At 38.3% G+C, this 25,384-nt stretch overlaps 1 protein-coding gene across 2 annotated transcripts in view; it reads right to left on the bottom strand.

Annotated features, from left to right (window-relative positions):
* MYBPC1 (myosin binding protein C1) overlaps positions 1 to 25,384 on the bottom strand; it is a 105,175-nt gene that overhangs the window by 16,085 nt on the left and 63,706 nt on the right. For both annotated transcript variants that reach the window (XM_087723031.1, XM_087723032.1), the window contains 13 exons: positions 24,719 to 24,824; positions 22,973 to 23,139; positions 21,557 to 21,719; positions 19,719 to 19,825; positions 17,961 to 18,094; positions 15,545 to 15,704; positions 13,411 to 13,515; positions 12,537 to 12,725; positions 10,122 to 10,256; positions 6,646 to 6,732; positions 4,046 to 4,213; positions 3,016 to 3,104; positions 1,381 to 1,576 (listed from right to left, as the gene is read on the bottom strand). In XM_087723031.1, the coding sequence (XP_087579157.1) occupies positions 1,381 to 1,576; positions 3,016 to 3,104; positions 4,046 to 4,213; positions 6,646 to 6,732; positions 10,122 to 10,256; positions 12,537 to 12,725; positions 13,411 to 13,515; positions 15,545 to 15,704; positions 17,961 to 18,094; positions 19,719 to 19,825; positions 21,557 to 21,719; positions 22,973 to 23,139; positions 24,719 to 24,824 (1,806 nt within the window). The remainder of the gene's footprint in view (positions 1 to 1,380; positions 1,577 to 3,015; positions 3,105 to 4,045; positions 4,214 to 6,645; positions 6,733 to 10,121; positions 10,257 to 12,536; positions 12,726 to 13,410; positions 13,516 to 15,544; positions 15,705 to 17,960; positions 18,095 to 19,718; positions 19,826 to 21,556; positions 21,720 to 22,972; positions 23,140 to 24,718; positions 24,825 to 25,384) is intronic.

Genomic DNA, 25,384 nt, shown 5'->3' with positions numbered 1-25,384 from the left:
CTGCTCCTGATTCCTTCATGTGACTTCTCCCTCTACTTCTGAGTGACAGCTCAACTTTTCACACTGCTCTAAGTGCATCTGAAGCAGGGATGGGTTTCAAAATTTTTTGGACCCTACTCTGTGGGTGTGACCTCCTTTGTGGGAGTGGCTTGCCAGCCATGTGACCTGGTGGGAGTAGCTTGCCGGCCATGTGTTCTCTCTCTCTCTCTCTCTCTCTCTCCTTCCTTTTGTCTCTCTGTCTCTTTTTTCTTTCATCTCTCACTCTTTTTCTTTCTTTTTTCTTTTTTTCTTCCTTTCTTTCTCTTTCTCTCTCTCTCTCTGAGTCTGTCTGTCTATCTGTCTGTCTGTGTGTGTGTGTATGTGTGTGTGTGGCAGTGGTGGGTTTCAAAAATTTTTGGAACCTCTTCTGTAGCTGTGGCCTGCTTTCCGGGTCCACTGGTGGAACCTCTTCTAACCGGTTCGGTAGATTTGACGAACCGGTTCTACCAAATAGGTGCGAACTGGTAGGAACCCACCTCTGATCTGAAGATAATTAATGTTTTCCAGCTCAAAAAAATTCACTCATATTTCACTACTTTTAACTCCTTCAGTCACATCCTAGGCGACATGGCTTTCCTTTTTAAAATTTACTTTACTTTATCAAACGATTTTCAGCCCACCTTGTGTAAATAGCAGCAAGATACAAACAAATTATTTACTAATCTTTTGATGCTGGGATGGCCAAGAATTGAAGATTAGGGTAGTCAAGGTATTGCTACTATGATATTGTCAGCTTCGCACTGAAATATCATAACCTGGTATATGATTATGGTGTCCTGCCTGAGCAGGGGGTTGGACTAGAAGACCTCCAAGGTCCTTTCCATATTCTGATATTCTGTTAACCCTTTTCCAGTGACATCTGTAACAACTCATGATGATGTCAAAAGAACATCCTGTGTCATCGCATTATCACGTAAATGATACCAAGACATCTTGATTTAGGGATGTTTGTATGTAAATTGCACCATTTGTGTGATACCTCATGTGTCAAAATTTGTTCTTCTGTGAAGAAGACATCTTTGGCTTCTCTTCTCAGAAACTATATTTGTTACAGGCAACAGTTTTAACTGTTAGATTGTAGGCTTCTCCTATCCAGACGAAAGGTAGCTTTGGTCTTAGCTCTGGTTTGTAGGGGCCATAGATAAGAAAGATATAGTACTAAGGATCATAATATAGCTTATTTCAAAGACTCCAGACTATGGACTTAATCCAGCCCTCCACAATTTTTATCTTGCTCCCTATATAAAATACCCTCCATTTTTGTTATGTTAAGTCAAAAGTGTTGTCAAAGTATTATAGCTAACAGGTCATATTCTACTCAGGTAGAATTTCAATACATACCAACTATTTGAATATCTATTGTGGCTTTGTCCACGAGGTTATCTACTTTGACCTTCATGTCATATTTCCCAGAATGGCTCCTCTCTGCTTTTCGGATGAAGATGATGGAATCATTTTCACTGTTGCGGATATTAATTTGGTTCTTGTCTACGTGGGTACCATTTTTCTTCCAAGATACTTTTGGTCTTGGCCTTCCCTGTGTAAGGAAAAAAACAACCTGACATGTATCCGTTGAGATATTTGATTATTATTTCCTTTTAAAGATATTCTTTAAATATGTTTGAATAGCAGAGAGCTGCAAATTAAAGCCAGTGAGCTGCTGATTGAATTAAGCAGATGGAATATAGCAATAGCAATAGCATATTAGACTTATATGTCATGTAACAGTGCTTTTACAGCCCTCTCTAAGTGGTTTACAGAGTCAGCATATTGCCCCCAACAATCTGGCTTCTCATTTTACTGACTTCGGAAGGATGGAAGGCTGATTCAACCTTGAGCCGGTGAGATTTGAACTGCTGAACTGAAGCTAGCAGTCAGCTGAAGAAGTCTGCAGTTAACCACTGCGCCACCTTGGCTCTTGTATGTTTATAATGTTTAGCTAGCAGTCTTTTCTAAACTGGCTCCCTTCAGTTTGTGCCACTGTTATAGCATTTCTCAACCTTGCAAGCTGTGTGGACTTCAATACCCAGAATTTTCGAGCCAGCACAGCTGGAGGGTCCAGGAAGAAGACCTCCCCTGCTATTTCTTCTGCCCTGTGGAATATCCTCTCCCAGGAGGAGAGGTGAGTCCCCACTCTTTTAGCCTGCCCACAAGAGTTTGTCCCAAATCTTGCATGGGGGTCTCAGAGCAGCACACAACCCTGGGAGTGATTGAAGCCTTAAAGCTTCCTCCTGCCTTTTAACTTTTAACTTATTTCAATTTTGTTTCTACTTATTTTTAACTTTTATTTAACTTTTAACTTATTTATAATTTTGTTTCTACCTGGCTCCTTCTTCTAATATACTGCATTTTTATATGATTGTTATCAGAGGTGGGTTAGTCCCGGTTCGGCGAACTGGTAGTAGTGGCGGTGGGAGGCTCTGCCCACCTGCCTGGATGCTTTTGTGCATGCGCAGAAGCATCACATGCGCATGTGAGCATGGCCGAACTGCTAGTAAAAAAAATGGCAACACACCACTGATTGTTAAGCTTTTAACTGTACACCACCCACTCTGAGAGTGAGATGGGCACCTAATTCCTAATTTTGGTAAATAAACTAAAAATAAATCAATGATCTTGTCAAATGTACCCTTTGGGAGACTATTAGAATTAATGTATACTTTAAAAATGGGCCCTTCATGTATAGAGTTGAAGTATTCTATGACATCAAGTGAGAATTAAAGGCATTTGAAGTTACTCTGATTACAGTTGAATATCTTTGTAAATGTATTGCAATATTGCACCCATATTTTGAACACGGATTCTTTTAAAGATTTTTAAAACACATTTGCTGCCATTTAGCAAATAGTGAAACTTCTTACAACTTCTTCAAATGTAGATGTTATCAGTGTGATTGTATTAGTTACACACACGGCACTTAGTATTAGATGTAGACCCATATGCATATAGACACACAAACACTCGTGCATTCCTTACGTGGAAAGGAATAACAAGATTCACAGCTTCTCCAACCCTTCGAATATAAGTTTGCTTTAAGTGTCTTGGCAGACGAATCTTCGGAGGTTCTTAATTTAAAGAAAGGAATTTGTGTCTTAATTCATAAGATCAGAATGTGGCAATTGAAGGCCGAATATGGCTTTTTCAGGCTCATGCCTCGGCATGCATAATTTCCAGTGAGACAAATCGAGAGAGTAAGATTATTTTATTACAATTAATCAGAATTTTCAGACAAAAGGGATTCCTCATTCAAAGAGGAGACCCAGATCTTTAACTTACATCCCCTTTTATAGTTAACATAACAAAGAAATCTGAAAGAGAAAAGTTGATTGGACAGGATTTATTAAAATGAGGTCTGACGTCTGAAGCAGAGGTGGTATTCAGCAGTTCTGGAGAACCGGTAGCAGAAATTTTGAGAGAGAACTGGCAAATACCACCTCTGACTGGCCCTGCCCCCATCTATTCTCTGCCTCCTGAGTCCCAGCTGATTGGGAAGAAATGGGGATTTTGCAGTAAACTTCACCTGGAGTGGGGAGGGAATGGAGATTTTACAAGTATCCTTTCCCTGCCACACCCACCAAACCATGCCTACCAAGCCATGCCACGCCCATAGAAACAGTAGTAAAAAAAAATTGAATCCCACAACTGGTCTGAAGGGGCATAAATTGTAAGAAGAAAGGTTGTTTAGAGCTCACAAAAGACATAAGCCAGACCCCAATTTGTACCAACAAACTTTTTTTTTACCTGGAGCTAGTCTTTACCTAGTTTATCAGTTTAGGAATGTTAAAAGCTAATAAACCTGAACATCATTGTAAAAAAAGAGAATCAGATTAAAATATAGATTAACTATGCTAGTTAACAAATTACAAAACCCATGTCATTGGTCCCTCACTAGGCATAGAATTTTTTTTTCCATTGGAAATCAAAACAATGGGCAAAGAAAGATTAGGCAAGGAAAAATAACTTTTAACAATGCTTATATAAGTTACAAATAAATGATGAGCCTCACCTATAACTTCTTTAACTAAAATAGGTTGTGGATGCATCCGGGGGTCACTGGGGCCTGCAGCATTTATTGCTTTTACTCGGACAAATATTTTTGATCCAGTTGGAAGATCAGGGATGGTGAATTTTGTTTTATCTGTTGGATCTTTATTGGCCACAATCCATTCTTCCGCTAAAGTGGAATAAAAACACAAAGAAAAAGAGAAAGAACTTTCAGAATTACATAGAAAGACAGATGAAATATGGTTCATTTTTTTAAAAAAAATTGCTTTTTACGTATATACTAGATATAGCATGGAATTTTGCACTTTTGTGGTCAGGTATATTAACTCCTATTATGGGGCAACTAGAAGAAACGAACGTTACTAGCCTCTAAAGAAGAATCAATAGACAGAGACAGACAAGCACACAGACAGACAGATGGTCAAGAAATAAGAATTATAATCCTGATGGCCAGGGCATCAATATTATTGTACTGTCTTTTTAAGAGAAATGTTAATAGGCAAGCAACATAATAATTGTCAATTGGAAAAATGCATTTCCACATGGAATCTATCCAAATTCTGGATCTTAATGATTTCCTGATTTTTTTTTAAAAAGAAGAGGTTTCCATATCAATAATTTTGCACTCTGCATCATATTTTGTTATAGTTGCAAAGAAAGCTTTGTTGATTGGTCAGCAATCCTCCCACCTCCCCTGTTTTGACAGCATTTTCTTTCAACGAAATGCCAAAATATCCTGCAAATCTTTGAGTACTCTGAGAAAGCAGAATGATCTAATTTAATCCTAGTATAAATAAGTTGTGTGATAATGTAACCCCTGCAGAAAATGCTCCTGTATATCTGAGGAATTTCCAGCAAGCAAATATTCCTCAATTTTCAAATGTTCTTTTGCTATTATCAGCAGTTTTAAGTTTAGAAAACTGCCTGAAAACTGAATTAATTCATCAGGACTTTGCATAAATAGCTTATTTTTACGTGATGCAAACTGATTTTATTATAACTTTATTAAAAATTTAAATGAAATATAAAAGCTAATAGAAACTAACATTTAGAACAAAGAAAGAAAAAGAAAGAAAATCTAAAGAAGAAACTTGCTATTTTCTTTTTAGCAAATATAAGTGTAAATCTCTTATTCTATCATTACAACATAATTTTTATTTGTCTCTGTAATCATTTTTTTTATTATCATCTAAACCATGGCTTTTATCTAAATACAGACAATTTTACTGACAACAGTAAACTGACACAGACACCAGAAATATAAAGGCAACATAAATCTCTTATACAGACAAAAACGCTTTTGAAGGTCTCAACAAGCAATGTTATTTAAAAAGTTATTTTGATACCAAAAGTACATTTTATGGTAAATAAAAAAGAAGTAGCATTCAATGCTGTTTAAATAATACCTTCTTGCAGAAAAAAGACTCATGCTATAAAAGACCTTTTGTGCTTTAGTACATGAGCCATTGATAAGAAGGTAAAGATAAAGGTTCCCCTTGCACATATGTGCTAGTCATTCCCGACTTTGGGGTGTGTGTGTGCTCATCTCCGTTTCAAAGCCAAAGAGACAGCGCTGTCCGAAGATGTCTCCATGGTCATGTGGCCGGCATGACTAAACGCCAAAGGTGCACAGAACACTGTTACCTTCCCACCAAAGGTGGTCCCTATTCTACTTGCATTTTACATGCTTTTGAACTGCTAGGTTAGCTGGGACAAGTAATGGGAGCTCACTCCGTTACGTGGCGCTAGAGATTCGAACCGCCAAACTTTCTGATAGATAAGCTCAGCGTCTTAGCCACTGAGCCAACGTGTACCTGGATCCGAACCTCTAAATCAGGGTTTCTCAACCTTAGATGTGTGGAACTCAATTTTTTAGTATTTGCCAGCCAATTTCTGGATAGGTTCTGTCCACGTTCAAATTTTATCCAATCTTTCTTACTTTTCATTTTCCACTTTCAAAATAATAACAGCAGCCTTGCGGAGGACGCAATAGGGATGTCAGATCCAGTCTAACTATCTGGCTGACTGTGTGACCAACCATAAGAATAGAGATACTATAAAGGTATGAGCTGAAAACCAGTTAGATGTATTAAAGTAGAAATTCAGCTCCTTGATCATTTCCCAGGTTTTCCAAATTACGTTGATTTTATTGGAATCTACTTGCCTATCCATCTATCTCTGTTGCTCTTTTCAATAAGAATATTTAAATATCTTACATACATTACCCTCCGGATAGTGGCTTGCCTCCAGAAAGTCAGCCTTACATACTTCCGTGTTGGTAAACCTTATTTGGATCCATTTTTATTATTAATTCAGAGACATCAATTTTCAGACAAGCATAACATAGTTAGTTAGTACTCTATATTAGTAAGTACCCAGACACAGTACTGCACCTTAAAGAGGAGCTTGTGATGATCATTGAGTTGATAAGACAGTAAAACCAAGTATGCATTTATGTGGAGCACCCGCAACTCCTTTAGGATAAAACATTGGTTGCATTTCCCCCCCAGTGTTTCAGCTCCAACCACTGAGCAAAGGAAAATGGTACAATGAAAAGAGGCGAGAAAGAAGGAAAGAAAAAACTTGATGCTGAACACTCACAGGGTTTGGATGTCTTCTCTTCCGTCTGCCCCGGGCCCCCGGCTGTGTCCTCACTAATATTTTGCTCTGAACCAGAGTCAGAGGAACCTAAATGATTTGGAAAGCACAGATGGGGATTTACAGTCATAGGCAGAAGTGCCATTGGGACTGGTACAGCCGAGCATCCACAGAATCAGAATCAGAAACCAAGACAGTTGTGAAATGTGAAAAAAGGAGAGATAGGCAAGAGGCATCCATTCAGAAAAAGAGAATTTAAGAAGAAGAGAAAATTAAAGCATACTCCAGGATAAGCAAGAAAAAACTGAAAGAAGAAGAAGAAAGATATACATGGAGGGATATATAGGTTTAAGATGGTTGGGAAGACTACTGGCATGGCTATCGTTGAAATCCATTGGTTATTACAAACTCAGCATCTGCCAATACTTCTTGCTGGACAACTGGCTTCTGTAGCTCCCTGCCTTTTGTATCCTGTATCTTGCACTGAATGTATGGAGGACAGGTGTGCCTTGAACCTTCATATGCAGGATCTGGATAATTAGCTCTGAAACATGTAATGAATCTGTCAGCCACAGAATTGGTATAGTGATCTCAACAGAATCCACGTTTCTGTTAGTGATTCCTTGTAGCAGATAAAAAACAATACTTTACCATATAATAATGTTTGGATCGAATCAGACGATTGTGTGCCAGTTTTTCCACCGAGTGATAGGTTTAGAGGAAGTATGAGAGCCTATGCCATTTCTGACAAATGGCAGTCCAATCACTTCTTGAAAACCTCCCATGATGAAGCTCCCACAATTTCCGAAGGCAAGCTGTTCCATTGGTTGATTGTTTTCACTGTCAGAAAATTTCTCCTTATTTCTAGATTGAATCTCTCCTTGATCAGTTTCCATCTATTATTCATTGTCTGGCCTTCAGATGCCTTGGAAAATAGCTTGACCCCCTCCTCTCTAGGGCAGCCCCTAAATATTGGAAGACTGTCATCATGTCTCCCCTAGTCCTTCTCTTCACTAGACTAGCCATGCCCAGTTCCTGCAACCGTTCATCGTATGTTTTAGCCTCCAGTCCCCTAATCATCCTGGTTGCTCTTCTCTGCACTTTTCTAGAGTCTCAACATCAACTTTATCTTGCACTGAATGTATGGAGGACAGGTGTGTCTTGAACCTTCATATGCAGGATCTGGATAATTAGCTCTGAAGCATGTAATGAATCTGTCAGCCACACAATTGGTACAGTGATCTCAACAGAATCCATGTTTCTGTTAGTGATTCCTTGTAGTAGATAAGAAAGCAATACTTTACCATATAATAATGTTTGGATCGAATCAGATGATTGTGTGCCAGTTTTTCCACCGAGTGATAGGTTTAGAGGAAGTATCATATAGATAAATTTGAAAAATAAATGCAAGACAAATATGGGGATCTCTTCATGATAATGTTTTTCACTAGCTGAAGAACACTTCTGAGTAATGTCTATCTCTAAATTTAGAAAAATTATTTTTACTTCATCTATTTTCCATTGTTGATAATCTGTGTCAAAACATGAGAAAGTGGTAAGTCTGCTCTTTTATTTTCAGTTCTTAAAAACTTTTCACTCCATTCTTGTGATGTAAATACTGTTGTTTGATCCTTTGAAGCTATTTACATAGGTCTATTTAGAATATAGTACTGTTTCCAATGAAAGAGTATATTCTATTAATTTTTAAACAATCATTTCTAAGGTTGGTTTTGTATATTTGAAAAGTTTTTTTTAAAATAAAATTTGCCTTTGATTAAAGTGATTCTACTAATACCCCATTCGAGGGGAACAGGCAAGCAAGAGAGAAAAGCAGAGAAAAGAGAGATTGGTTGATAGAATAAATAAGTATAAGCAAGAAAAGATAGAACTGAAGAAATGGAGTTGAAAGATTGACAGTTAAAGAAAAAGATTGCTGAAGATCCAAGTAAGAGATTAAGTTTTACAGAGACATTAGTGGAAAGAAAAGTTCTGCAGGAAAGAAGATGAAGAATACAGAAATCCAGATACTAAAAAAGACAAACAAAAGAAACAATGCATAACAAGAGATATAACAAAGTAAACAAAAAGTTTAACCCTTTAGATTGTTCTGTTCTAAAACATTACAATACATACATGAGTAACATAATTTTTGGGTCTGTGTATTTGCATGCATAGATATACACAGATAGTATATATGTAACATGTATAATTTATAACTAGATATGCAAAGGTAAATAGAATTTATAGGCTGTATACCACATTTGTTTGTAAAAATATATCATTATTATATTTTATACAAGGTAGGTCATGTCAAAATGGCAGATACAATTTACATTTGAGATATGTTCAAGCTCTTTTGTTTCTTGATGCACCTTGCAGCTTATTAAAATGTTACTTACTCACTTTTTAAAGATGTAATTTCTATTTTTGAAAATCAGTTCCATATAAGTATGGCTAGCAATATGGGAAGAAATTTAAAATCCAGTAAGAGAGAAATCTTTTGCCTAGCCAATGAACCTAAATTATACTTTCTCTTTTTCAAGGCCAGGTCTGGAAAAACCATTTCTGCTTAGCTATAATAATTAGCAAAACAAGATTTCTTACTTTTATAGCATAAAATATTTTACATCTCTGCTCTAAAGCAGACACATTCCAAATAAGTGGCTTAAAATTGCCTAAAATACTTTGTTCAGCAGATCCATGTTGACAGGAAAAAACAAAAGATAGAGATCAAAGCTGCTTACTTTTAAATACTTGCTAGGAAGAAATGATAAATCATTTGTTAAGGAGAGTAAAATATAAATTGGAAGCTATTAGCTATGTTCCAGCTGTGTTTTCCATTTTTCTGCAGTTTGCTGAATATTCTACTTTGGGAAAATTTCCCAAACCATCTGCTAGATTTTTATGAATCAGGAATTGTACATGCTAACAATCCTCATAAAGTTAACAGATTTATGGAGCCTGAGATTTATGAATTATTATTGAGCTGTTCCATAAAAGTAGAAGCAACAGAAGCAGCAGCAGCAGTAATAATAATAATCAAATACAACATGTTTGTATTCCATTCCATTTTTGCCCTATTCTTTAAAATTTCTAGCTGATTGTTGATTTTTACTTCAGATCAATATCTTTTCTACTTAGACTAAAAGTTTGGGAGACATTTGAGAACAATTTGGAAGTACAGTCTAGTTAACATTCATAAAAATCCAACATAGTTGTCTTTAGTATAATCAGTGGCACAAATCATCCACAGAAAGATGTTTTCACTGATTCAACAGTTGAGAAGATGTATAGAACAATACATAGCTTACTAGTTACTTAAGAACTTCTTTTATGGTGAATTCAACACAAATTTTGAAAGGGTCTTTTTAGTTTATTTTGGAGAATCTTTATATTTTACATGCATTGACCAAAGCTGTTGTTGAATAGAAAAAAATGGGTATATTTTATCTTTTGCATGAAATATGATTGGGACTTACTTCCTTCAAAGCAATACTCTATAATATAACCATCTAAACCTGCTGCTCCAATCTGATCTGGTGGTCGCCACTTCATGGTAACTGTAGTATCAGTGACAGAGTCAACTGCCAGACAGGTAGGAGGACTTGTGACAGCTAAAAGCAACAAAAGAGAGTATTGACATTAGTTTAACAGATTTAACAGATTAACAGAGTTGGAAGGGACCTTGTAGATCATCTAGTCCAACCCTCCACCCAAGCAGGAGAGCCTACATCATTTCTGTCAAATGGCAGTCCAATCTCTTCTTGAAAACCTCCTGTGATGAAGCTCCCACAACTTCCAAAGGCAAGCTGTTCCATTGGTTGATCGTTTTCACTGTCAGAAAATTATTTCTAGGTTGAATCTCTCCTTATTTCTAGGTTGAATCTCTCCTTGATCAGTTTCCATCCATTATTTCTTGTCTGGCCTTCAAATGCCTTGGAAAATAGCTTGACCCCCCTCCTCACTAGGGCAGCCCCTTAAATATTGGAAGACTGTCATCATGTCTCCCCTAGTCCTTCTCTTCACTAGGCTAGCCATTCCCAGTTCCTGCAACCGTTCATCGTATGTTTTAGCCTCCAGTCCCCTAATCATTGTGGTTGCTCTTCTCTGCACTTTTTCTAGAGTCTCAACATCAACTTTTATGACCAAAACTGGATGCAGTATTCTAAATGTGGTTTTACTAAGGCTTTATAGAGTGGTATTAGTACTTAGTTAACTTTATCTTGATTGCATCCCTCTGTTAATGCAATTTAGGATCGCATTGGCTTTTTTGGCTGCCACCACATGTTTCTGGCTCATATTGAACTGGTTGTCCACTAAGACTTCAAGATCTCTTTCACAGTTACTGCTATTAAGCCCGGTTTCACCCAGTTTATATGTGTACTTTTGGTTTTTCTTGCCTAAGTGTAAGACTTTGCTTTTCTTAACAAAATTTTTATTTAACAAAATATAGATAAACTCTTGTAGGTTACTAAACAATTTTCATGCTCGTTATATTAGTTAACAAAGAATCTTACAGCACCTTAAAAATTAGCAAGCACATGAAAGATTTGCAGTGTCTCATTACTAATGTAAATAATTTTTGCATTAGGAAAATACAAAGGATAATACCAGCTTGTTATCTGTACACTTCTCTTGTTTTCATTAGAATAGGTGATATTTAAACCACTGAGCTCATCTTCTGCAGTCCCTAACATAAACAATTGAAAAATCTGATTTTTCAAAAGAAATATCATCTTAAAATTATCAAAACATAGATAAGGGGAATGAAACGGCAGTGTGAATGGAATAAGGCTTAGAATGGGGATGACTATTAAAATAAAGATGAGGGATTTAGACAAAAGTTAGCACAGGAACAACAATTAACCTTAGACATGGTAAATTGGGTGCTATTGAGAAGGATCCAGGAGTCTAGATCACTGTTTTTAAACCATGGTGACTTTAAGATGTGTGGACTTCAAGCAGTGGCTGGTTGCAGGCGGTACACCCTGGTATTGGCGTACCGGAGCCTGCCTGGAGCACTGGGTACCATTCCCGTACGGTGCTCCGGATGGTCCACCTGTCCGCCCAAGTTCCTTACCTGTCCTTTAAGCCTTTGGCGCTTCTGCGCACGCTCATGGCACGTACGGCGCCTGCGTAACTCTCCACTGAGCAGTTGGAGCCTCACGGAGACTTGCGGAGGCGTCGCAGGCAGGTATGACACATGCGCGTGCCATGCACATCCCTGTGGGCGACGCCGGGCCCATTCCAACCGTACCAGTTGGAACGGGATCTGGAACCCACCACTGATTTCAAGTCCCCAAATTGGCTCTCAGCCAGCAATTCCGGGAAATGAAGTCCATGCACCTTAAAGGTTCTGAGGTTGAGTAAGAGCGAACATATGCAGATTAGTCAGATTAACAGAGTTGGAAGGGACCTTGTAGGTCATCTAGTCCAGTCCCTTGCCCAAGGAGAACACCTATACCATTTTGATCCTACACAGGTCTGTAATATCTTCTGATGAAAAATATGTGTTAATTTAAAGAATAATAATGAAGCGGCAGCCAATATTGAATCGTCAATAATAATTATGTATAACATTGATCAACTTTATTGGTAATGGGATTTCTTTCTGATGGTATTCCAGTAGGTCAGACCAGACCAAAACAAAACAAAGCTTCATGACTGCAACTTCAAGTGAGAAAGATTAATTTGTTTTCCTGCTTCTTATTTCTACAGAATTCTGAAGTCTTCTCTGAAACTGAATTAAATCAACTATCTTTCTTCCTGGATTTTATGTGAATGAATATCTACTGTATTTTTAATTAATTTTCAGGGCGCTACAGTACCGTATTGCAATAAACCCATTTAATAAAAGTAATGCATAATTAAATACATGGTTATGATTTACTTACCTAGAGGCACAAAAGGTTTTGACGGCATGCTTGGCTTGGAAGTCCCGATGGCATTGACTGCGAACACACGCACCTCATAAGCAACTCCCTCAATCATCTTTTTGGGCTCAAAAGTTGTTTCTTTAATAAGATCAAAATTTAATCTCATCCATCTGGAGCTTTGCTTCTTTTTCCTTTCAATATAGTATCCTAAATAAAATATATGCATACATTTAAAACCTATTAGTTGAGGTTAGGGTTAGGGTTAGAATTTCCAAAAATGCAATTGTTATGGTAAAGGTAAAGGTTCCCCTTACACATATGTGCTAGTCATTCCTGACTCTAGGGGGCGGTGTTCATCTCCATTTCAAAGCCAAAGAGCCAGCACTGTCCAAAGAAGTCTCTGTGGTCATGTGACCAGTATGACTAAACAGCGAAGAGGCAAAGAACGCTGTTACTTTCCCACCAAAGGTGGCTCCTATTTTTCTACTTGCATTTTTACATGCTTTCGAACTGCTAGGTTGGCAGAAGCTGGACAAGTAAAGGGAGCTCACTTCATTACATGGTGCTAGGGATTCGAACCGTTGAACTGCTGGCCTTACTAATCGACAAGCTCAGTGTCTTAGCCACTGAGCCAACATGTGTTATGGACAGGACTTATTTCAGGATCTAATCAGGGTCCATTACCAGGACAAGAGGTTTAGTCTTCTCAGTTTTCAGAAGACCTATTTCACTTGGTCACCTCCAACATCTAAATAATAATAATATAGCTTACACATTTCCTTGAGCAAAAACTCTCAATTGAAACCCTTCTGCTTATGAATAGTGTATACTTCCATTTCAAAGAGCCACCCAATAATTCTACAAAATCATTAAAATACCAGTTTCTACATACCTAACAGAGGAGATCCGCCATCATAGGCTGGAGGTTCCCAGGTCATAATACACCAGTCTTCTCCTATCTCAATCACATTGGGTGCCTCTGGGGGATCAGGAATATCTGTTGCAATTAGAAATTTTAAGTTGTTAAAAGTTTTACTGGAAAATAAAAGAGTTTTACTTTTCTTCATCTCAGACCAAATTATTTATAGCTATATTGGAGCAAATATCCAGGCTCACTTTAAAAAAATCCAAAGTCACTTACATTATGGAATTTAAATTAACCACAAATAAGCTAAATCCCATTGATTTCAATAGATTGGATCGAAGACATATTTACTTGGGATTTCACATTAGGTTTTCATTAAATAGATAACATTTAACAAAATGTTTCAAATGTTATAATCTAAATCAGTGTTTCTCAACTCAGCAACTTAAAAATGTATGGATCCTCAGCCAGAAATTATGGGTGTTGAAGTCCACACAATTTACGGTAAATTTGCTGAGGGTTTCCAAGATGAAATCTTTACTGAATTAGTAAGAAATTCATTTGGGGGGAAAAATCATTTTGAATCCTATTTTTAACTCAGAGCTATTGAAAAGCAACACTCTTTAAAATGACTGAAAACATACTCAGAATTCTAAGTCATTAGGCCAATTTTCATGCTGGTTGGGAATTATAGGAGTTTAACAGATTAACAGAGTTGGAAGAGACCTTGTCCAACCCCCTGCCCAAGCAGGAGACCCTACACCATTTCTGACAAATGGCAGTCCAATCTCTTCTTGAATCATCATCACCAATCATCACCAATCTCCAGTGATGAAGTTCCCACAATTTCCGAAGGCAAGCTGTTCTATTGGTTGATTGTTCTCAGAAAATTTCTCCTTATTTCTTGGTTGAATCTCTCCTTGATCAATTTCCTTCCCTTATTCCTTGTCTGGCCTTCGGATGCCTTGGAAAATAACTTGACCCCTTCCTCTCTGTGGCTGCTGCTCAAATATTGGAATACTGCTATCATGTGTCCCCTGGTCCTTCTCTTCACTAGACTAGCCATACCCAGTTCCTGTAACTGTGCTTCATATGTTTTAGTCAGTGGTGGGATTCAAATAATTTAGCAACCGATTCTCAGCCCTAATGACCAACTGTGTGGATGTGACTCGGTGGTCATGTTACTGGGTGGGCATGGGCAACTCAACATCACTCACTTTGTGGGCGCTTCGCCTTAGCTGTTACAATGCAATGAGGGCTTCTGTAAACAGGGCAATAAAGATTAGGCTAAAAACAACACCAGAATGTTTCCTTCATGCCTTCCTTACAGGATTAGTCCTGTAAAGTGGGGAAAAAACAAAAGGAGATTTCTTCCAACAACAGGTTCTCTGAACTGCTTAGAAAGTTAACAACTGGTTCTCCCGGATAGGTGCAGACTGGCTGAATCCCACCACTGGTTTTAGCCTCCAGTCCCCTAATCATCCTGGTTGCTCTTCTCTGCACTTTTTCTAGAGTCTCAACATCAACTTTTATGACCAAAACTGGATGCAGTATTCTAAATGTGGTTTTACTAAGAGCCAAGGTGGCGCAGTGGTTAAATGCAGCACTGCAGGCTACTGCTAGATCAGCAGTTCAGCGGTTCAAATCTCACCGGCTCAGGGTTGACTCAGCCTTCCATCCTTCCGAGGTGGGTAAAATGAGGACCCAGATTGTTGGGGGCAATATGCTGACTCTCTGTAAACCGCTTAGAGAGGGCTGAAAGCCCTATGAAGCGGTATATAAGTCTACTATTGCTATTGCTATTGCTTTATAGAGTGGTATTAGTACTTAGTTAACTTGACCTTGATTGCATCCCTCTGTTAATGCAATTTAGGATTGCATTGGCTTTTTTGGCTGCCACCGCACACTGCTGACTCATATTTAACTGGTTGTCCACTAAGACTCTAAGATCCCTCTCACAGTTACTGCTGTCCTGGTTTCACCTGATCTGTATGTGTACTTTTGGTTTTCCTTGCCTAAGTGTAAGACTTTACTTTTCTCTACATTGAATTTCATTTTGTTAGATAGTTTGCAGACACAACCCTCATGGAGGGCATCAGTTTGGAAAAGGCTGAAATAGGAAGAGCATTGGTGCTACTTTAGTATAAAAGCATTGACTTACCAACTACTTTTATATTGATGTGTGCGGAGTCTTCTCCAGCTTCATTTTTCAGCATTATTCTGTAAGAACCCGAGTCATCTTTTTCAGCTGAATCAATCACCAAACAACTGCTGTCTGGATAATTCTCTGCCCGTATTCTGGATGCAGAATCCATAATCCACTGCCAATCATTTTGCAAAAGGGAATAGGGTAGGGGGAGAAAAATAGTTTAAAAAGGGGGGGAAATTAGAAATCACCAGAGGATCGACAATCAGAATTGAATTAGGATATGTTATATGGAAATTGCACAAATGTAGCAAGGAATTTGTCAAATACTCCATGGACACATTCTTGATACTTCAGCCTTTGTGCTTACTTTAACAATGCTTTCCGTTTTTAAAATTGCTTAAATCAAAATGATGCGTTGGCGTGCCATAAAGCAAAGCACCATGCCACCAAAACATCTTTATGTTTAAAGAGTAGCTGTGACTTAACATGTGCCTTCAGGGCTTTCTTAGAACAATTAAAAATACATGATTGCCACTTAGTCTGTATTTGGAAGCATATCTATTTATTGAGAAAGTGAAGAAAAAAAATCACTTGAGCTAATAAAGGGAAAAGGGGGGGGGTGGAGCAGCAATCTTCCCAGTTGATCTTTTGATAAATGGTTATTTTACAAGACATATTCCACTGTGCCCAATAAACCAGATATTATTGAATTCCCTCTGGAAAAATACTTAAAATTTATCTCCCTACGCTTGCATTAAGGTGGCACAGTGGTTAGAGTGCAGTACTGCAAGGTACTTCTGCTGACTGCCAGCTGCATGCAATTTGGCAGGTCAAATCTCATCAGGCTCAAGGTTGACTCAGCCTTCCATCCTTCCGAGGTGAGTAAAATGAGGAGCCAGATTGTTGGGGGCAATAGGCAGACTCTGTAAAGCACTGTAAAGTGGTATATAAGTCTAAGTGCTATTGCTATTGCTAAGCTCTAATACTGCATGCTAATGTTTAGCAATATTTCTCAGTTGTATATTCAGCCCTTATCCAGTGACCACAACTGAACTGGCAATTCAGTCATTAAATGAAGTGGTCACTAATTGAAACCGCACTGTGCTTGGGATCCGGCTTCAGCATTATTTGGCTTTACAGGCCTGTGAACATTATAAATGCCAGTCTTGGTTGCAAGATTACTTTTGCGCCACAGTTATAACTGTGAAGATTTGCTAAATGAGGCAGTTCCTAACCGAGGACTACCTGCATTTTCTCATGACTGTTTTCAAAGCATTCAGACAATGGTCTAACAACTAAGAGGGATAGCAGGAAGTTTTATCCACTGGGTATGGTTAAAAAAAACCAGCACGCTAGTGAGGATGGTGCGGCTGAAGCTTTTTCTATTTTTTAAGGCATCACACATAAAAAAAGAGATGCGAAGCGTGAATTTTTGATCACCCTATCACAGTGTCCCTCTTGGCTTTTTGGACTATTGCCTGTGGACATTCTTGGTAGTTGACTTAAATTCACAGAGAGAATTTAAAGAATGTTGATCTATTCTTAACGCTTTCCTAATTTTACTGGTTGTCCTTGACTTAATGATCCTAGTGCAGCTGCCCATCATGGTTGTAAAGTGATTCGCTGTGGGACTGACCTGATTTTATGATCTTTCTGCAATGATCGTTAAGCGGATCAATTGTTTGCTATGGGGCAGTTTTGCTGAAGTAAAAATGTTGTGACATGTGATCATGTGTCCACGCACTGGAAACGGCTGTAAATGCAGGCTGCTTGGCAAGTACCCATCATGTACTCACATGATTACGGAGGTGTGTGTGTCCATTGGAAGTTCAGGACCAGATCATAAGTGCCCATTGGGAGGTCCATTTTAATTTCAAGTAACTAACCAATTGGTTGTAACTTGAGGAGTACCTATTTATCATCTCCCAAAGATACCAATTATGCCTTTCAATCTGTATCTTTTCTGGATACCTGCGATATTTTATGAAGGATTGCTAATATACCTAATTATCTGACAGTAGATTGTTAAAGGTGATTGCAACTCCAGCAGCTTACAACCCCTCCTGAGTTTAGTTCAGATATATGGTACTTATTGGTTAAAGAGATTCTGAGTACTTTAGCAATAGCACTTAGACTTGTATATCACTTCACAGTGCTTTACAATCCTTTCTAAGCAGTTTACCGAGTCAACATATTGCCCCCAACAATCTGGGTCCTCATTTTACCCACCTTGGAAGGATGGAAGGCTGAATCAACCTTGAGCCTGGTGAGGTTCAAACTGCCAAATTTGGCAGCCGGCAGTCAGCAGAATTAGCCTGCAGTACTGCATTCTAGCCACTTTGCCATGCCTTTCATGCCACTGCACATTTTATTACAACTTATTTAACAGATTGGGTTTAAGATGTATTTGTTTAAATTGAAATTTTACCTTATCTCCCCTGCTCCACAAAACCTTTGGTGGAGGCTCCCCAGAAACAGGGATCTCAAGACGTAATTTTGTTCCTGCGACAACTGTTACTGTGTTATCATCACCAAGGCCATCAAGGTGAAGCTTAGGAGGATCTGCAAAACCAAGGCGTTTAGGAAAACATCTCAAAATTTGAATGTGTGATAGAAGAGACCTTTCCATCTCAGACTGGAAAAACATCTTCATGCATACAAGGCCAAAGTTAATGTAATATGCTGAAGAAGAGTTTTCGGAGTCAAACTAAATGTCCCTAAACTTGCTAGAAAAGCGTAGCACTAGCTCAACTATATAGCATGAAATTTAGCAGTCACCCTCTGTCCAAAACCACTTTCCCAGGGAACCTGAATTGTCAACTCAGCCAAAAAACATTTAGAAGGTAAGCAGTGATGACAGTCTCTGGGATATGTTACCAGAGAGCAAACATAGATGCTGAGAAGTAGGAACCCTGTAACATTAACCCCTCAAAAAAGAAACTATGTACATGAATTACGGCTTTTTTGGTCTTTCAATCCCCATTGTCTTTTAAAGTTCTTCTCTCTTATCTCATAGTTACACCCTAATCCTAACATTGATTTACAGATTAACAGAGTTGAAAGGGACCTTGCAGGTCATCTAGTCCAATCCCCTGCTCAAACAGGAGACCCTACATCTGCCTCTACTTAGGATCGAACTCACAACCTCCTGATTGTGAGGCTAGAGCTCCACCTCTAGGCCACTTAACCCCTTCATTAGATCATGTATCATTAGATACATGATGTGCTACAGCCACATCACGCTGCTATTTCTAGTCATGTGTACACCCTGATTTGCATATAATCCTACACCTTTTTGTGTTTATCTCCAGCACTGCCAATAAGCTAATTTATGCTTCGACATACAATAATTGTGTCCTAGTCTCCGGTTCAAACATACCTCTGGAAAAACATACCTCATACAATATAGAGGATAGCAGAGAAATAATTTCTACATTTTAAAACATTTAACATATTTCTTATTATTTTTAAATAATACTTATTAGCAAACTGATTTGTTCAGAAGCAATAATAAAAAAGCATCAATATTTTTAGTTCTTTAGTGTGCTATAATCAGGACTCCCATTCTATTCCATTCCATTCATTTTCTACTCCATTCCACTTCACTCCACTCCATTCCATTCATTTTCTATTCCATTCCACTCCACTCTCCTCTCCTCTACCCTACCCCACCCCACCCCACCCCATCCCATCCCATCCCATCCTATTCATTTTCTATCCATTCCACTCCATTTCACTCTACTCCACTGCACCCTCATCTCCACTCTCCATTCTTCACTCCACTCTACCCCACCATGTTCCATTCCAGCTGGCCAGTGCACATGCTCATGACGGAACCTGAAAGAGCAGCTGACGATGGCATGTGTGCCCACAGAGAAGGCTCTGCCATCATGGTAATAGGCCATTTCTTACAATATTTAAAACACTATATTACTGGCCAACACAATCACTGAAAATTATGTAGAATTCTATATTTCCATAAGATTGAAATGCAGGAAACAGGCTTGAAACTCTGGCTATTGCCTGGAAATTTTGTAGTTGCAGTCCTAACACGGCAAGAGAGTTCCATGGTCAGTTGGCTTTAAGAACATTCGACAATCAGTCCATTTTAGGAACATGACATCACTTCTGTCCACTTATTATATAAATACATGACAATCAAAAAAGAGAGAAACATAGGAGTTACCTATAATATGAACTTTACAAGGGATGTTGACATTGTAGGCATCTGGAACAAACATGTATTCACCGTCATCCTCCACAAGTGAGTTAGCAATAATTAACCGATGGATTCTATTAAAAAAGTCAAGATAGGAAACCAAAATAAATATTCTTATTCCTGCATGGCCAGATAACTACATGGGGCAGAGGGCCCCACCCTGGAGAAACTCGGTGAAGGTAAGTGCAAAAGCACAGCTAAACTGGAAAGATCATCTGAGCTTGGTTGTTAATCCAGAACATAATAATGGAGGCGACTGTGTTGCACTAGCATTTACACAATTGTCTTTCTTCTATTACACCTTCACACAAGCCTATTATTATTTTGTGTAGAACCTGCAATAGGATTTATTGTTGTGAAAAGGTAAGGCAATTGAAAAGGTCAGCTTTTCAAAAGCATTTTTTTAACTTTGGTAAATTCAGCATATCAGGCATTTATTTTCTGTGCACATTGGGGGGAAAAAGAGCTTGAAATGTATACTGCTAGTTCTCGACTTACAACAGTTCATTTAGTGACTGTTCAAAGTTACAAGGGAACTGAAAGATGTGACCTATGAACCAAATGTGCTTTTTCAAGAAGCAACTGGATTTTCTGTTTTTTCTTTGAAGACTTCTTGGATGAGAAGCTAAATTTTCAAGAGTTGCCTCTTGAAAAAGCACTTTTGTAACAACCATGACCTGGATAACTGAGAATCTCCATAGACATTTAGCTGTGACTTAGGAATGTTTTCACAGTTATAATCTGCCAGAGTTTGTTGCATAAATTCAAGTCCAGAAAGCACACACACAAATAACTGATTCAGCTGGATTCATTAACTTCTTTATATACATAAGAATAGATGAATAAATGTACAATACCAACAGGTGGTTCTTCCAAGTAAACACAAGGCAGGAGAGTTACAGGCACTTTTGTATGTTGTTTTATGAATATATGCACTTTTATACAGTACTTTCTTACCTTAGGATTGTTTTTAATGAAGAAGATGGTGATTAAAATAGTTTTAAATTATGGTTGAGCTAATCTCAAAATCTGGATAACTGTAAGGAAGTTAATTCATGTATTGGTCCAACACTCAATTAAAATATGAACTAAATGAATTTCTTTCCCATCTTTAGCTCCAGTGCATTTATTTTATGAAAGCTGCAGTAATAATGATAAATAGATAAAAGGGCCAATTTACATGGGAATTTGTACTATTAAACTCACTGAACTTTATTTCTAATTAAATATATCTAGGACAATGTTATTAAACTCTTCACCACCATCCTTTTACTGAAAAATATTATATAGTTCCTTCTTGAACACAAGATTCAATTTTCAAATAAAGTTTCTATGCAGATTTTTGTAATACCTCCTTTAAAAAAAAAATGTATACAGGTAGTCCTGTATACAGAATAGAATCTTCTGATTTTCTCTCAGCTGTTTTGGAGATTGTTCAACATGTTCTGGTACTGATTATTCTGAAATGGTTCCAGGTATACTTCAGCCCAACACAGTTCCCCAGATGTGAAGAACATCCATCCAGAAAACAAGGGACTCTTCCGAGAATGACCAGGTTGGCACATAGCAGGTGAAAGCCAGAATATCATGGTCATTCAAGAACATTTTGTTACCGGAACACAGATTTTTGCACACAAGTAGATTATTGCCAACTTTATCTGAAGTATAAATTGAATGATTTGGAAGAATAATCGTTAGACCAAAATGAGTTTTTTCTGAAACCCTGGTTCAATTTCACAAATATCTTTGAGAAAGTCCATTGCTCTTACTATCATTATTTTTCCTGGTCTAAATTACAAGCTTACCTTCCTTTGTGATATAATTTGATGCGATCACTGGGCGGAAGCAGCGTGCCATTTTTGTACCACTTTCCTTCTACATTCTCAGAAATCTCACACTTCAAAGAGATCTCTTTGCCGAGCCTGACGGTCTGATCTTCCAGTGGATGCAATATCTTCAGTGGCCTCACTTAAGAAATAAGGAATGAAAGACCACTAGTTTTGTTTTATTACGGGATATTTATTCAGTGACACTAGACTAGATCATGTACTCACATGCCTAGACTATGGACTTGGTGTGTCTGTGTGGTGCCCTGCAGGCCACCTCATTTTAAACCTTGTAAATGTGCACAAAAAGGAGTGCATGGGCAATGGACTCTTGCATAGATTTGGAAATTCTAATATTTATAGATCAAATTTTGAAATCATCCATCTTTCTCACAGAGGAGTAGTGTACAAATAAAACTTTAGAACACACACACACACACACACACACACACACACACACACACACACACACACACACACACAACCTCTCTGTGTGTATATATGTTCCAGCATAACTCTGGCACGCCTTGAGCAATTTCAACCAAACTTGGTACACAGATGATTTACTGTCTGGAAACAAATAATGTGGGAGTAAGACACCCCTAACACCTCTCAGTGTGTGTCTGTCCATGTGTTTGTGTGTTCTAACATAACTCCAGAACGCTTGGGCCACTGAAATGAAAAGGAATGAATTATCTCTATAGTGTCAAGTCACAGTACTTTTGACAGTGATACTGTGCATTTTGGATTCAAGTTCTGTTAAGATACAGCCAGTTGTGCCTTAAGATGGCTTCTACTGTACAGCACAATGGAGTTGCCATGGTAACAGCTTCGCAGTATTCTGCAAGGGGGCTTCCTCTAATACAAGATTGGGCTAAATACATACGGGGTACGCTGGGTTATCAGCTAGTGGTATATAAACTTTAAAAACAGGCAATCATAATTAAAAGTTAATTAAAAGGCAGAGGAAGGACTTTCAGGGTGCTTTCACCTGCCTCATGGCTGCGTTCCTTAGACAGGGCTGCAACACTTTTCCAAATGGCCAGGAGGTTTGGGGCCCATCTCACTTAGGGGAGGGAGAATGAGGAAGAGAGCAATGGCAGAGAAAGCTCTCTTCCCGGACCTTGCCAGCCAGAATTCTTTAGCTAATATGCATCTACAACTTACCAACTTTTTAATAGGTTGATATCAGGGATGGGTTCCTGCTGGCATTACTACCGGTTTGGCGCCCGGAAAAATTTGTAGACAGGCCATCACATTTTGGATCACCGAAAGGCACCAACTTAACTTCAAAGCAGTCAAAGCCTATCCATGAGGTGATAAGGACATGCTAATAGTGTGTGTGTGTGTGTAAAGGATTCCTGCTAATAAATTAGAAATACAGTGTTCACTCACAACCAACGCTGAGCTTGGCAGCTGATTGTCCTCCAGTTGTCATGACTGAGTAAGTTGCCTTGTCTGCTTTCGTTGCTTCTTCAATAATCAAAGTGTGCTTTTTACCTTCAATTTTAACCTTATATCTTGATTTACTATCAAGGGGCAACTCCACACCATTCTTAAACCTGAGGAACAATAACAACAGCCCAAAATGGTATAATTAATTTGAAAGTACTTTTACTTTAAAAAAGCATCCAAATCTTCATTTGATTGGAAAAAAGCCATCTTTTAAATGAAACGAAACAAAAAGAAAAAGAAAAGAAAGAAAAGAAAAGCATGGTATATGAGATAAATGAAGGAGGGATAGGGGAAAATCTTGATCAGGTAGGATCAAGTTGCAGAGTTTAGCTTAGTTTGGTTTTTTAACAACTAGCACACCAGCATCTGTGACGGTGATAGCAATAACTTATATACTGCTTCACAGTACTTTTACAGCCCTCTCTAAACAGTTTACAGAGTCAGCATATTGCCCCCAACAATCTGGGTCCTCATTTTACCGACCTTGGAAGGATAGAAGGCTGAGTCAACCTTGACCCTGGTGAGATTCGATCTGTCAAACTGCTGTCACCTGGTGATTAGCAGAAGTAGCCTGTAGTACTGCACTCTAACCACTGCGCCACTGCGGCTCAAAGAAAATGATCAAAGTGATCAAAGAAAAACAAGCTTGTAACTGGATGCATATACAAAGATTCATGGTTTTTACCTATCTTGCACCATCTTGCTTTTTATTTATTTATCAGAAACCAGAGAATAAGTGCGACATTTATCTTTGGTTTTCACTTTCAGAAAAATCATAGTTCTATTTAGTTAGATGGGTTATTTCGGTCATAAGACCCAATCTCCTATCTAGTGCAAGGGTTCTACCATCATTTCCACACCGTTATTACATTTCACCATAACCAAGTTTTATGCTGTAGCTGAATAAAACAAATTGGCAATCAGAAGGGATCTCATATATTCCAGGAGAGTCCTGGTGGTTCAGTGGTTAGAATGTAGTATTTAGACAAACTCTGCCCACACCCTGGAGTTTGATCCTGACAGAGTTTAAGGTTGACTCATCCTTCCATCCTTCCAAGGTTGGCAAAATAAAGATCCAGATCGTTGAGGGCAATATGCAAATAACGCTTGCATTGTAAGCCACTTAGAGTGTGCTATAAAGTGTTACAGGGTGATATTTAAACCTAAATGCCATTGTTATTGCTATCCATCTATTTGTAATCCAGCTGCCTAGATTACTAATAATATATGTGCAAATTGAAGCCTTCATTTGGTATGAACTATGGAAGTTCCGTCATCATAATTCCTGGGAAATATTCTACATAGAAACATACAAAAGCCTTATTGTTGCATAATTCCATGTGCATTTTGGCTCTCTTTTGTTTTAGTTTAGAAAAAAGTGATGAAAAAGGGAGTTTCAGGAGAGTTTCCATTTGTCTTCATTCTGTACTGTATGCTTTTGTAAAAGGTTATCAAGGCTTGTATTGTTTGTCATCTTTAGTGACTTCCGTTTAGCAAGTCTTAAAAAAACCTTTCTATTTTTAAATAAATGTGTTTGGTTCATAAGGATCAATTCAGCTAAAGAGTCATAATCAAAGTCAGGTAAAAATGGGAGTGAAATTAGGTGTGACTGTCTTGATGAGTTACTACTGGCCTTAGTGAATTCAGGTTTAAAATATTTATGAAAAAAAGTGGTAAATGACCTACCATTTCACGTTTGCATCCTCTTCAGACACTTCAACTGATAATTCTATTCTGTCGCCAATATAACCACTGGTATCTTCCAGGTTTTTTGTCACTATTACTGGAGGCTCTGAAAGAAGAAAAAGAAAACATATCATAAACAAAAGATCACAAAGAAAGGTATGTGTGTGAAGTTCCCTGAAGATGGGCTCCAGCATGAGTCTGAAACTTGGAAAGCAAAACCTCTAGTCCGGTAACCAAACCAGATGGGATTCTGCAACATTATCCTCAGATAAGCCATCTCTGATGCTAGGTGATTTCTCATGCTATAGCTTCCTTTGAATTAGAGACCAAGTTTCTACATACCAGAGTTGGGTTGTTCCTGGTTTGTCCTAATTTGACTGAACTGGTAGTGGTGATTTGGCCTGGGTTGCAGAACAGGCAGTGACCCAGACTGGCCATGCCCCAGAACTGGTTCCCCAGTCTCTTCTCCCATTGCCGGCATGTTGCTGCGCATGCGCAGAACAATTTACAGTCAACCGTGCATGTGCGAGCAATGCACAGCGCATGTGTGTGTGAAGTGAACTGGTACCAACCGGTACAGGAACTCACCCCTGCTACATACCATTTGGAAAAATGAAGTTCTCAGGGATTTCAGAGGCTGGTCAGGTATTAAATTTTAGCAAAATT

The sequence above is a fragment of the Thamnophis sirtalis genome, unplaced genomic scaffold (genome assembly GCF_051295495.1).
Source record: "Thamnophis sirtalis isolate CommonGarterSnake01/CBP01778 unplaced genomic scaffold, rThaSir2_p1.2 scaffold_9, whole genome shotgun sequence".
NCBI lineage: Eukaryota > Metazoa > Chordata > Lepidosauria > Squamata > Natricidae > Thamnophis > Thamnophis sirtalis.
This window is presented reverse-complemented; position numbering and strand designations above follow the sequence as displayed.